The sequence below is a fragment of the Heterodontus francisci genome, chromosome 12, assembly GCF_036365525.1.
Source record: "Heterodontus francisci isolate sHetFra1 chromosome 12, sHetFra1.hap1, whole genome shotgun sequence".
NCBI classification, from domain to species: domain Eukaryota; kingdom Metazoa; phylum Chordata; class Chondrichthyes; order Heterodontiformes; family Heterodontidae; genus Heterodontus; species Heterodontus francisci.
The window spans coordinates 32,856,330-32,871,292 of record NC_090382.1 but is presented as its reverse complement, the minus strand read 5'-3'; the positions used below and the strand labels follow the sequence as shown (position 1 = coordinate 32,871,292).

The following is a 14,963-nucleotide window of genomic DNA, read 5'->3' as shown; positions in this document are numbered from 1 at the left end:
CTCAAAACATGGTTGACTCAAACATTGGAGGGTAATCATACACTTGCTTTTTGCCATTTTTCTGCAATAGTCACTGAGATTTTAGTTTTCTATGTGGGATTTTCTTTCTTTGTTTCCAACCTTCACCTTTAGGCAACCATTCTTTGCTACCATGTTAAGTTACTGAAAGTTTGTTGTTGAAGGATGATGCTGCTGTCAATCTTTACTCAGTTTTACATTTCTTGTACAGAGTAAATCAATTACAAACATGTAGCTCCTTACGCGAATACTCACCCAGTCTCAGTAAGTGTCTCCTTAATGTGCTTAAGTAAGATCCCAATTAACACCCTCTACCTGCATATAATTAAACAATTGTTACACAATTAGCATTGTATTCAAGAGCGAAGGTGCTATTTGGAATTTTATACTCTGCACCGTCTGTATTTGTAAGGTGTGCCATAGGCACTGACCCATGGTGTATCCTGCTTGTATCAAAAGAAAACTTACCCACTGCTACAGGTGGGTCAGCTTGTCTGTGCCAAAGGGTCAATTCACAATCGCTGCTTTTGATTGTACAAATCATGTACATTGTACATGGACAAAAGAGCTGACCTCGAGGTGAGGTGAAACTGACTGCCCTTGACATCAAGGCAGCATTTGACTGAGTATGGCATCAAGGAGCCCTAGCAAAACTGAGGTCAATGGGAATCGGGGGAAAACCCTCTGCTGGCTGGAGTCATACCTAACGCAAAGGAAGATGGTTGTGGTTGTTGGAGGTCAATCATCTCAGCTCCAGGACATCAATGCAGGAGTTCCTCAGGGTAGTGTCCTAGGCCCAACCATCTTCAGCTGCTTCATCAATGACCTTCCTTCAAACATTAGGTCAGAAGTGGAGATGTTCGCTGATGATTGCACAATGTTCAGCACCATTCGTGACTCCTCAGGTACTGAAGCAGTCCCTGTAGAAATGCAGCAAGACTTGGACAATATCCAGGCTTGGGCTGATAAGTGGCAAGTAACATTTGCGCCACACAAGTGCCAGGCATTGTCCATCTCCAACAAGAGAGAATCGAACCATCTCTCCTTGACATTCAATGGCATTACCATCGCTGAATCCCTCACTATCAACATCCTAGGGGCTACCATTGACCAGAAACTGAACTGGAGTAGTCATATAAATACCGTGGCTGCAAGAGCAGGTCAGAGGCTGGGAATCCTGTGACAAGTAACTCACTTCCTGACTCCCCAAAGCCTGTCCACCATCTGCAAGGCACAAGTCAGGAGTGTAATGGAATACTCTCCACTTGCCTGGATGGGTGCAGCTCCAACACTCAAGAAGCTCGACACCATCCAGGACACAGCAGCCCGCTTGATTGGCACCCCATCTACAAACATTCACTCCCTCCACCACCGACGCACAGTGGCAGCAGTGTGTACCATCTACAAGATGCACTGCAGCAACGCACCAAGGCTCCTTTGACAGCACCTTCCAAACCCGCAACCTCTACCAACTAGAAGGACAAGGGCAGCAAATGCATGGGAACACCACCACCAGCAAGTTCCCCTCCAAGTCACACACCATCCTGACTTAGAACTATATCGCCGTTCCTTCACTATTGCTGGGTCAAAATCCTGGAACTCTCTTCCTAACAGCACTGTGGGTGTACCTACCCCACATGGACTGCAGCGGTTCAAGAAGGCAGCTCACCACCACCTTCTGATGGGCAATAAATGGTGGCCTAGCCAGCGATGTCCACATCCAATGAATGAATAAAAAAAGGCTTTTACCCCAAACAGAACTGCTACTTTCTAAATTTGGATTTAGAAAGCATATTCATATGGAATGTTGGTTCCCATATTTGGAACAAGATATATGAATATAGAGAGTTCAGGAAAACCATCCATGAGTAGTAACCTGCGATGAATATACATTGGTGTTGAGGAAATGCTGGCTTCACATAGGGCTGGCATAGATTGACTGAAAGCCCATGATGCCTAAAGCTCATCAGTACCAAGTATTTGTAAAATGAGGGCAGATTACACCTGATCCCTCTGGTGGTCTGTGGTAGTGCCCCCCCCCCTTGCCATCTTTAAGGGTCCTTAGACAGTCCTGAAGCCAACCTAATTCTCTGTTAGCTACCAGACTACTCCAATTGGGGGCAATCAATGTGTAAGTACTTCCCTGAGGGACATTGAAAGCGTTCTAAACCATTGTATAAAAATGAGGTTGGATTTATACTCCCGGACCCTCCACCCACTATTTCTACTTAGTTCTTGTTCTTCATTTTCACTGGAAGTTCCTGTCTCTTTGGATATCGACGAGTTACTGTGGGGCGTAATATTTGAAGAAAAGCTGCTCATTTTCCCCAGGCTATATGCTGGGTAACTGCACAGGGCAACATGGCATGACCAATCAAACTGAATATAACCCCGAGCTTCCGGTTGCTTCAACACTCCACACCCCGCACCCCCCCCCCCCCCCCCCCCCCCACCTCCTGCTGTCATGCTCACATCTCTGTCCTGGGATTGCTGCAGTGTTCCAGTGAACATCAACGCACACTCAAGGTACAGCATCTCATTTACCGACTAGGCACACTACAGCCTGCCGGACTGAACATTGGGTTCAATAATTTCAGAGCATGACGGGGGCCCCCCATTTTACTTTTTATTTTGTTATTTTTTCTTTTTCCTTTTTTATGTATTTTTTGTGTTTATTTTATTTCATCATAGTTTGTTCAGTTTGCTTACCCACTTTTTTTTCATGTTTGTACTTGTGGCTGTTCAATTTTCGGTCCATTAACACCCTATCTGTACTAATGCTTTGTCTTTCAACACATCATTAACATATTGTTTGCCTTTGCTCCATGACCTTCTGGTCAGCTATTCTGTGACCTTGTCCTATTTACACCTCCTCCTTTGTTATCTCTTGCCCCACCCCCTCTTTACTTGCTTATGACCTTTTACATTTCTAATATTTGCTAGTTCTGAAGAAGGGTCACTGACCTGAAACGTTAACCCTGCTTCTCTTTCCACAGATGCCAGACCTGCTGAGTATTTCCAGCATTTCTTGTTCTTATTTCAGATTTCCAGCATCCGCAGTGTTTTACTTTTATGAATATAACAATTGCCTTGGCAGGATCAATAAATTTCACAATCCTTCTGATTCCCAGCAGCCTATAACCCCATAAGCAAGAGGGACAGTAAGGTGTGCTTTTGAATGTTCCTTTCCTTGCAGAGGTTGGAAATGGGATTGACCTGTTGTTGACTTGGTGGAAGATCTTACTCAGAAGATGCATTGTTAGACTGATCTCCAATTGGAATCCACTTTCCGGATCTTGCATAGACAAAATATTTTTTATTTAACCACAGGATTCTTTATAGTTAGATCCTTACGGTACATTGACTTATGCAAATCATCAGCTCCAAAATGAACAGGCCCATAAAAGACTACCATAGAATGTGCATTTTAAAATTGACTCTTAATTAGCATGGGATGTACACCCACAGAAATTAAACCCAGAGTTGTCCAAGCTAATGGACAGGTTGAATCTGTTAATTTATCAACAAGGATGTCATGACGTTATGATGGGATGCTGCTGGCACGTACACAGCTCCAGGCAGTTGAGGGTGTTTTTTGATTTCTGTTATTGACTCTGATCAAACTTCAAATGAAAGATACTGAGCTACATTCAACACTGCTACTGCCTTGCAGGACAGGAGCCCAGATGGGCAGCGTAAGAGTCATTCTCTGAGTGCCGATGGCTGCTTCCTGGGCATTCCTCAAGCACGATCCATTTGATCAGTTATGCTACATGGGTCAATCCTTGCAGATTTATTAAATGTTGCAGTGTAGACTTAACATCAGCACGAGGGCATAGTATCTAGTGATTTTGATACTGATAGTGAGTTCAAATGCACAAATTGTGAAATTGAATTCATGCAGCTGGTAATTTGTCAGCTAACATCAGAAAATTAGCTATGAAAGTTTTTGGATTTTTGTTTCAAAAAGAAAAAATGGTTCACTGATGTCCGTCAAGAAGGAAAGCTGCCACCTGCTATCTGGTCTGGTCTACATATGGTTTTAGTTCCACACTGCATGGTTGACATTTAACGGGAACTCACGATTGCCAATAAATTCTGGCTTGGCAGCATCAGCCTCATCCCAAGGACCGTGTTCAGTCACTGTCTCCCTTCTAAATATGTACCACTTGGTACTATGTGGAATATCTGTTCAAGTTGTTTTCTTCATTCAAATTATATGTATCCTTCACTCATTCAGTTCCACCCATAAACCCCTGCAAAGGTTTAGGTGGTGGTTTTTTTTTTGGAGGGAGAAAGTGGTGCAGGGCTTTACGTTAAATAATTAGTTTCAGTTCAAAATACATTGGTGATTTTCCTGGCCTTTGCACAATAATGGGAGTAGGAGACCGCATGCAACCTCTATGCACTGTCATGCCATTTTATGTGCCTCCTCAGTGCATGGTTTTTCCAGAGCCTATCTAGCTAGGCTACTTCTGTGTTTTGTGGAATCTGCCTATTATTTGAAAAACTAAGATGCTAACTGGTAGTTCAGTTATTAAACATTTTTTTTTTCGATTCTTTGCTCATCCTTGTAACAGATATTGAGATCTATCTCCCTTCATCTTTGATCTTTCAGCCCCTGCCTGAGAATACAAATAAAGGTGGTTGTTGGAATCCGTACCAGTTCATACCAGGTAGGTGAACTTACTTGACTGCCTGCTACGGGTACTTGGCCTATATTTGTAGAGTTATGATATTACATGAACAGTTTGTTCTTCAGAGCTTCCCTTCAGAACTGGAACAGGCTTGTTACTTGAGGGGGTGATGTTGTTTAATCTGGAAGAGCAGAGCGCATCACTGTATTGCAGGTGTAGCAGTGATCGCAACTGCATGTAATTCTTTTCAATTTATGCCAGCTTTGTTTCCCCTTGCTGTATAGTACTTCAGCTTTGAAGTCTAGGTGACTGGTCCAGGTCCATCGTATCGTGCAAAACAGCACCAATCTTAAAAGCTGGAAAGAAATGAATAGGGAAGTAGTGATTAAATAATGCCAGGCTTTAGTCCCAGAAGCCTTGGAGCTACAAGAGAAGGGGAAGACAAAGAGGCAGAGTGTTATATGGATTTGGAGTAGGACGAGCTAGACCATGCATGTCCTGCAGATGGATGATCTTTTTACAGATGTCCACCAATCCTTAACTGGCACCAAAATGACATACATCCATGCACTATAGTGGTGGGGCCAAGATCAAGAACACTGAATGATGGAGAGAAGGGATCAAAATTGAATATTTGTTCTGTGGCACCACTTGCTAGTTTTGCCTTATGCTGTCCACTGGTGTGGAAAGTTCTTCTCCCATTTACCCACTGCTCCCCGCACCCCCAAAACAATTATATGCAAGGTTCAAATAAAACCACGAAGAAAATGCTGTAGAATTAGGTCACCGATTCCAATGCAAGCTGTGCTTTAAAAGTGGAATGGGTGTTCTTTTTCAATGTACTGCCTCTTCACGCAAGGCCAGCAGGCAGTTTTGTACTAGTTTGCTTTGTGAGCCTGTCTTAATAATTTCCATTTTAGGTTGCAAAATATATACAGGGATTGAAACATAATGCATAGCACACAGTAGCGGACAAGTCACGGTCGCGTTTTGAAAATTCTTTTGTCCTAACCCGCTTACTAGTGGAATCTATTGTACGAGCAGGGATATGTTGAAGGCTGCAGATTTCTCGCTTTGTATATTGGCAGGAAAATAGTATTATCTGTACACGTGCAGTGGCATTAGATTGAATTCAAAGGTGAATCACAGGTCGCTGATTTTGGCCTGGTAGAGTAACTTTGTGCTCTTGCTACACACCTGGTTCATTTTGTACATTATCTGCAAAAAAACCCCCACTGCTTTGTCATGTAATAACCTGTACATCCCTTAGTCATTTAGTTTCTGTGTTTTCTTTTTACGCTTTAAAGCTGCTCTTGAGTGAAACCTGGGAGCAGGCAGCTTGTACAGAATTCCTCACGGCAGTCATCTATTAAATCGCAGTGGAGTAGTAGGAGGATGTTGGAACTTGCTATCCATGTGCTAAGTTACAAGCTTTGAACTTCCAAACTTTAAAATTAAAAATATAGAAACAAGGGAATGGGAGTCTGGAGACATCTTGTCTCCCTTTCAGAAACTTGCAATCAAATGTATATAGTTCCTCTTACATGCAAGGCAGGACAGATGGAAAGGGATGCGATGCTTTTTCTCCAGTCGCAGCTTGACCTTTTCAGCTGGCTCTTAAAGATGGACTCTGACTGTCATTTTAAGTTCTATTGAACATTTTTAAACCCTGTTCTTGTGGCATGTTTGTCTTTTTCCAATTTTTGACTTGTTTTTCAATTGGCACGCTCTAATGATGATGGGATATCAGACATAATTACTGAACCCATCATTATAGGGTGGTGAATTAACATCAGTGGAGGTCGTCATTGTAGGGTGTCTCAGGATTGTGTGTTGCTTCAGGTGCCTCATTATTGGGTTCGCTAACTCTACTTTATTCCCTGCCCCTAATGTGAGCAGCAGTTGCTGTTCTAGTTTTAAAAAAAATATTTTGTGTAGGATCATAGGAAATAAGAGCAGGAGTAGGCCATTCGGCCCATCAAGCCTGCACTGCCATTCAAACAGATCATGGCTGATCATCTACCTCTGCCATTTTTCCCTGCTATCCCCATATCGCTTGATGTCATTAGTATCCAGAAATTATCAATTTTTGGCTTGTACATGCTCAATCATTGAGCTTCCACAGCCTTCCGGGGTAGAGAATTCCACAGATTCACCACCCTCTGAGTAAAGAAATTCCTCCTCATCTTAGTCTTAAAGGGCCTGCCCCTATGTTCACTGGTTCTCGACTCACCAGCCAGAGGAACCATCCTGTCCACATCTACTCTATCATGCCCTGTAAGAATTTTGTAGGTTCCTGTCCTGTCCCAGATGTGCTGAGACCAATTGTAATGTACATATTGTTAGCCCAGCTAAGATCAGAAGAAAGCCCTTGGTTCATTTTCCAATGTATGCAGAGTTAGCTGATCTTTGCTGGGTCAACAATAGGTACATTACAATTGTTCACAGCACAGAAGAGAATCCGTAACTCCTGCTTTTTTGAGTCAGCCAGTCGTTATCTATTTCTAGAAGCCAACACCAGCTAAACCATTGGGAGTACACACAGTTTTATTGAGATTTTCATTGCATGCACTTCAGAAAACAAGCAATGGATTATTTTCATCAAATGCCTTTTATTATTTGTGAAATGCTGATTTGCTGCTACATTCTTCTATTTTCCCCATCCCTCAGAATACAACAACCCAGAGAATACAAAATGTGCTATACTGTGTTCCACCATTTTTGCTGATCCAAGCACTGCTTTATGTTTATCTGATTGATCTGTGAGATACAGACTTGAGTGAAGATGATTTCGCACCTGTGTGACTTCCTGTGTTTGGAGCAAGCAAGGTGGTTTTCGATTATGGAGACATTGGTGTTTAAAATTAATGGTCTTAGTGAGTTGAGTAATAAGGAGGAGGAGGAAGTGTGGACAGGGTTCTTTATCACTCCAAGAATAGGGGATTTCCCCTGTCCTTGTCCTAAATCTTGTTGAGTGATATTAATTATCTATCTCCAATTTATTGAGCTATGATTAAAAACTGAGTAATTGGTTTAAACCAATAAGATCACATCAAGTGTTATTTTATGGAAATACGTGCATAATGGAGGAAGAGAAAGCCCTTATTTTGAGGAAAGTAATCTACTTGCAAACAGCAAGTGCACACATGGCAAAGCCTTGGAGAATAGTTAGCTTAAACAGAAGAGTTCATCCACCCTGGTTGTATGACCCACTTTTGAATGGTTAATTTTTGCTTTGCTGAAACTGCTGCTGTTGAAGCTGTAAAATGCAGACTTGATCTTGCTATTGCTCGCTCTCTTCAAACTCTTGGCTATATTGGATGACTGGCTGGTAAGGATGTCTCATGCAGAGGGTGGGGCCCTAGAACTGTTGGAATACGCAGAATTTGTGATCAGTCCTGCAGTGGTGGCTACTGTATATGCCATAATTTGCAATATAGACTAATGCCTTCAGGGTGAGCTTTCCATTCTACAATGCAGAGTCTGCATACCCAGAGTATACAATCCTTCAGGTGATACCTGGCAGGTAAACGGGAACACTCTGAATAATGTATGCATGGTTTTGAAAGGTGTTATGAAAGTGCCTCTGTTTTGTTAAATATATTTTGAGGATTCATTTGTGAAAGATTGAAGAAATGTTAAACTTTGGGGTTTTCAAAGGGGGTCATATAAAGGCCACTTGACTTTGAAAAATAGTCCCTGGAAATGTTTTTTAAAAGGGGCACTGAGAGGTCTTGAGAGAAACCACCTGACTTCCAATTCAATAAACAGGACCTTGGTCACCTGGAGCAATTGTTTACAAAGAAGTGACTGGTCAAGATTGATGGAGGTCAAAAGGTTGACCTCCTGTTGTCAGTTTTGCTTTTCAATTGTTTTGAGTTAGGGTTGAACTGTTTTTTTAAAAAAATAAGGCAGAGAACTTCCAAGGAGGGGAGAGAAGACCACAATCTAGCTCAGCTTTCCAGCACCCCTCTAAAAGACCCTGTGAAGTCCACTGTGTTAACTCATCTTGTCTCCTGTCTCTGAAGAAAAGCCTGCTAAATTAATTCTCAAAGCCGCCTGAAAAGAACTGTTCTAAAAGATTTTAGAGACCAGTCTACCTGTGCTCAGAGGCCAGACTGTATGCCAGTTTTGGAACATAACATATCTCATCTGCTGTTTCTTTAAGAATGAGCAAGGCATCAGCCCAAGTGTTTTTTTTAGTCTATAATGGAGCTGTTAAAAACAAAAATCCTTTTTTTCTTCTGGTTAGTTTTTGTGTGTGTGTGGTAAAAAGGGAACTTTTATATTTCAATTGGTGTGTTTATGCTTTGCTTCATTACTGGTTAAGACTTGTTTTATAATCTGATAATTTTGTTGTTTGTTAAAGGAACCTGGTACTGTATTTTATTCTGGGATAAATATTGACTCTACGACCATCAAGTGGGGAAAAAATTTAAATATATGTGACCGCAGAAGTGGCGCTAGAATGAACAGTTCACTCCTCCTGTCTTGATCGTAACAAAGGCTAAAGTATACAGTAGTGCTGTTAAAATAAAGATTGACAGCATGATTGTCCTGTGAACAAGTGAGGCTCATTTTTGACTCATGTTGAATTCCATAAATCATACATCTAGTATGGATACAATAAGATGGCTTGAGTATCTACCTTCGTATGCCATCTCTTCCCTGCTATCATGCACCAACTGAACTGAACGAAAATGATCTTTGCTAGGTTTCCGCTATCCTTCCAAAAGTACAGAGGGGTAACCTATCTATTCTCATCTATTCATTTCTGAACGCCATATGAACCAAGAATGAAGAGTAAACATGAATTCATATCGAGCTTTTTTCACAACCAACTGCCTGTGAAGTGCTTCTGAAGTGTAGTCAGTGATGTAATGTAGGAAATGTGGCAGTTAGTTTGCACTATGCAAGGTTCCACAATCAGCCGTGTGATACTGACCAAATAATCTATTTTACTAATAGTGGTTGAGGGATAAATATTGCCCATAGGACTGGGTAGAATTCCCCTGCTCTTCTCCAAAATAGTGCTATGGGATCTTTCACATCCACCTGAGGGGGCAGGCGGGGCCTCTGTTTAATGTCTCGTTCAAAAGACTGCGCCTCCAACATTGCGGAACTCCCTCTAAACTGCACTGAAATATCAAGCTACAATGTGTGCCCAATTGTCTAGAGTAGGACTTGAAATCACAACCATCTGACTCTGAAGCAAAAGTGCTACCACTAATCCAAGGCTCACACGCTTACAGACTATTAGGACAGACTTAACAAAAGTGGTATTTATTTGTTTTGTTGGCGAGAGGTGACATGAAAACTAGAGAATCAATCTCCCCAGCTAGAATGGCTAATCAGCCTGGATCACTGTGGAGGAAGTTAGTACTATATATTTTACCCCTTCACTTTGCCAATCCCAGCCAGATCCTTGAGAAGCCATCCAAAAAGTGTGTATGGGTAGGGGTGGTGGGTGCAATGGTGGAATTTTAATGGACGAGTTTTAATGGGTCACACAAACCCCGGCACTATTCTACTTTATATGCGCTTTTTAAAAAAGTGAACCGCTCAAACAGCCGGAATTAGCAAATTCTACATTTCAACTAATGAAACTTCCAGTTGGACACATCACAAATTAAAACAAACTATACATCTGGGTTGGGTCATATTTCACTAAAACCTTTGCTCTGTATAAAAGTGAAAGTATAAGGTCAAACTTTTGGTAAAGCTCCTCAGGAAACTCTACAAAGAGCAAATAGATCTAGGCTTCCTCCAGTTAAAACAGCCTTTTCCCTTGAACAGTCAGCAATACTGATCAAGAAATCAAGCTAATCAGGGCTTTGGAAGTAACTGCTAGGGGAACATTAAATGGTTTAATGCAGCGGAAAGAGCCCCAATATTTCTTATCTTTCTCTTTCTGTGGAAGCAAACACTTGTCCTCCATCTCTCCCTGCCCCCCGCCCCCTTCCCCAAATGTTACACTTGCAGCAAAATAGTGACCAGGAATGGGAATCATAATGATTATTCTTACTAGGAGGTCCAGGAGCCAAATGTATGCACCCAAAAAGAGACTAACAACGAAACCTGAACCTAGGCAAGAGCAAGCCCACATTTAACAGAGTCGTATGAAATAGTATATCCGATCTAGAGATGGATACATAACCTTTTTAAGGAAACTAATATGGTATCAGGGACTGACCAAAGTTAATGTAAACAAATTAACCGCAATGAAGAAAATAATGGCATTTAAGGAGTCACTAATCCCTAGGACCAAATGGTTTCTTCCCAGGATTTTAAAGGAAGTAGGTGAGAATATTACAGATGCCCTAACTATAATCTTCCAAAGTTCTCTCCATTCAAGAACCGTTCCTTTAGATTGGAAAATTACACATTTGAGAAAGGTGCGAAGGACCCAATGGAATTCTGGACCGGTTAGCTAGGAAATTAGTAGAATCTAAACAAAAGGGTGACGTGACTGAGCACCTTGAATTTTCAGCTGGTCTGACCGAGTCAGCCTGGTGAACAGAATTGAATGTTTTTTTTTTTGAAGAGGTGACTAAATAACTGGGCAGGGGAATGTCGATGGATGTTGTTTATATCGACTTCCAGAATGTAATTGATAAAGTCCCGCATAAGAGACTGTTAGCTACAATTGAAACCCATAGAATTGAGGGCAAATTATTGATCTAGTTAAGGGATTGGCTGAGTGATGGAGACAGAAAAGGAATAATGGGCACGTAGTTGCACATTTTTGTCGCAGCCTCTAACTGATATTCAGAGAGATTTGGGTGTCCTTGTAAATGAATCACAGAATTACAGCAAACCGTTAGGGAGGCAAATGGTATGTCCACCTTTCATTGCAAAGAGTTTGGAATATAAGGGTAAAGTTGGTCTGCGCAATTGTATAGACTTTGGTGGGACCACACCTGGAGTATTCTGTACAGTTTTGGTCTCTTTACCTAAGGACGGATATGCTTGCCTTTAGAAGGGACGCAGTAAAAGTTCAGCTTGATTCCTGGGATGAGATGGCTGTCCTATGAGGAGAGATAGAGTAGAATGGGCCTATATTCTCAGCAGTTCAGAAGAATGAGAGGTGATCATCTTAAATGTATAAAATTCTTAGAGGGCTTGACAGGGTAGATGCTGAGTGGCTGTTTCCCCTAGCTGGAGAGTCCAGAACTAGGGTTCATAGTCTCGGGATAAAGGATTGGCCATTTAGTACTGAGATGAGAAATTTCTTCACTGAGGGTTTTAGTCTTTGGAATTCTGTGCCCCCAGAGAGGCTGTGGATGCTCATTCATCGAGTATATTCGAGGTTGAGATCGAAAGATTTTTGGGCAGCAACGGAATTGAAGTATGTGAGGTTAGGGTGGGAAAGTGAAATTGATATACAAGTGCAGCCATGATCTTACTGGATGTGAGAGCAGGTTTATTGGGCTACTTATCCTCCGATTGCTTATGTACTCTAATTGGCAGGATGTTACTAGTGGCGTTCCACAGGGATCTGGTGTTGGGGCCTCAGCCATTCGCTGTATTTCTTAACAATTTAAATGATGGGATAATGAGCCACATATCCAAGTTTGCCAATGGTGCAAAGATAGATGATATTGTAAGGAGTATGGATGGACGCATAAAGTTACGAAGAGCTATTAATAGATTAAGTGAATGGGCAAAAATGGGGCATATGGATTTCAATCTAGGTAAATGTGAGGTCATGCACTTGGGACCTAAAACAGAGGTAAGAGTACTTTCTAAAAGGTGCAAAGCTAGAAGCAGTGGAGGTCCAAAAGAGACTTGGGGATCTAGGCACATAGATTATTAAAATGTCATGGGCAGGTACAGAAAATAATCAAAAAAGCTAATGGAATGCTGGCCTTGTATTCTATTTCTCTAGATACAAAGTCATGCTTTAGCTATACAAAGCCCTGGTTAAAAAACTCCTGCAGTACTGTGAGCAGTTCTGGGCACCACACCTTAGGAAGGATATATTGGTCTTCGAGGGAGTGCAGTATTCACTTAGTGGAATTATACCAAGATTTAATTTAAGAGGAGAGATTACGCAAACTAGGGTTGTATTCACTGGAATTTAGAAGGTGATTTAATCAAAGTTTTTAAGATATTGAGGGGACTGATTAGACAGATTATTTCTGCTAGTTGGGGAATCTAGGGTTAGAGCACATTGCTTAAAAATTAGAGCCGTGCCTTTCTGGTGTAAATTTAGGAAATGGTTCAATTCATTAATTAATTCATTTTTAAATGTGAGATTGATGGATTTCTATTAGTCAACAACATAAAGGAATGTGGGGCAAAGGCAGGCATATGGAGTTGGGTCACAGATTAGCTAAGTTCTCATTGAATGGCAGAACAGGTTCAAGGGGATAAATGGATTGCTCCTGTACCTCAAAGTTTTCTAGACTTGAGATGTTTGTTCGTTAAGGACATTGAGGGATATGGGTTAAAGATGAGTAAACTGGGCAGAGTTACAGATCAGCCATGTTATGCAATGATAACTGGCATTTATATAAATACCTTTTTAACGTAGTAAAATGTCCAAAGGTGCTTCACAGGAGTGTTATCAAACAAAACAAAAGTGCCATATAAGGAAACATTGAGACAGATGATCAGACGTTTAGTCAAAGTGATAGGTTTTAAGGAACATCTTAAAGGAGGCGAGAGAGGTACAGCGGTTTAGGGAGGAAATTCGAGAGCTTAGGAGCTAGGCGGCTGAAGGCACAGCCGCCAGTGGTGGAGCAATGAAAATCGGGAATTTGTAAAAGGGCAAAATTTGAGGAGCGGAGAGATCGTTGAGGGTTGTAGGACTGGAGGAGGTTAGGCTATCGGGAGGAGCGAGGCCATGGAGGAATCTTTAATCAACGATGGGAATTTTAAAATTGAGCTGTTGCCAGGCCTGGAGGTCAGCTAGTTCATCTAGTTGAATGACTGGCCTGCTTCTGTTCCCATATAATTGTTGGACAAAAGCAAACTCAGTCTTCAGATCTCTGGAGAAAGAAATCTGTAAACTTAGAGCATCAAGTTCAGACCTGGACTTCAAATCAATCACATTAGGATGGGGAGTTTTTGCATACCTTAACCAAGCCACAAGACAGAACTCTGCAGAGATGATTGCTCTCACTTAGAGGAGAAGGTGGAAGGAAAAAAATACAAACACGACAGTCACAAGTGCACAATGCAGCAAGAAAAATCTAGAGCTCTCAGCTGTAGGACTTAATGCAGTTGAACATAAATAAAAATATGTCAAACCTTGCAACTACTGAAAAAGATGACCAAGGAATCTAGAATGAAGCACTGACCAGGCTTCTGGTTTCCATTGGTAGCTAGATAAAATCAGTTATCCAGCTGCAAAGTTTGCAGGAGATTTGCCAAGTTAGAAATTCTCACCTAACTGCAGTTTCCAACTTTGGCACTACTTGTTCAAAGTGAACTGAATCTGATCGGGTCAAAAAAAAGTGTAAACTGGTCTTTGTGCTTGGGAGAGTTATGAGTTCTGATATAACTTTTTTATTTATAGGTTTTGTGGGTTGTGGGTGGTTGCTGCCAAGGCCAGCATTAGTTGCCCATCCCTAATTGCCCTTGAGAAGGTGGTGGTGAGCTGCCGCCTTGAACAACTGCAGTCCATCAGGTGTAGGTACACACACAGTGCTGTTCGGGAGGGAGTTCCAGGATTTTGATCCAGCAACAGTGAAGGAATGGCAATATAGTTCTAAGTCAGGATGGTGTGTGGCTTGGTGGGGACCTTGGTGGTGTTCCCATGTGTTTGATGTCTTTGTCTTTCGAGGTGGAAGAGGTCGTGGGTTTGGAAGGTGCTATTGAAAGCAGCGTCGTGAGTTGCTGCGGTGCATCTTGTAGATGCTACACACTGCTGCCACTGTACAGTGGTGGTGGAGAGAGAGAATGTTGAAGGTGATGGATGGGGTGCCATCAAGTGGGCTGATTTGTCCTGGATGGTGTCGAGCTTCCTGAGTGTTGGAGACACACTTATCCAGGCAAGTGGAGATTATTCCATCACACTCCTGACTTGTGCCTTGTAGATGGTGGACAGGCTTAGGGGAGTCAGGAGGTGAGTTATTCTCCGTAGAATTCCCAGCCTCTGACCTGCCCTTGTAGCCACAGTATTTGTGTATCTGGTCCAGTTCATTTTCTGGTCAATGGTAAGCCCCAGGATGTTGATAGTGGGGGATTCAGTGATCATAATGCCATTGAATGTCAAGGTGAGATGGTTAGATTCATTCTTATTGGAGATGGTCATTGCCTGGCACTAGTGTGGCATGAATGTTACTTACCACTTATCAACCA

At 41.9% G+C, this 14,963-nt stretch overlaps 1 protein-coding gene across 5 annotated transcripts in view; it reads left to right on the top strand.

Moving 5' to 3' along the window:
• fam53c (family with sequence similarity 53 member C) overlaps positions 1-14,963 on the top strand; it is a 122,182-nt gene that overhangs the window by 46,740 nt on the left and 60,479 nt on the right. For 3 of the 5 annotated variants that reach the window (XM_068043276.1, XM_068043277.1, XM_068043278.1), the window contains one exon: positions 4,637-4,694. The exons of 1 other annotated variant lie outside the window; for it this stretch is intronic. In XM_068043276.1, the coding sequence (XP_067899377.1) occupies positions 4,637-4,694 (58 nt within the window). Of the gene's footprint in view, positions 1-4,598; positions 4,695-14,963 lie in introns of all 5 variants that reach the window. One more of the 5 variants, XM_068043279.1, reaches the window with a different exon arrangement.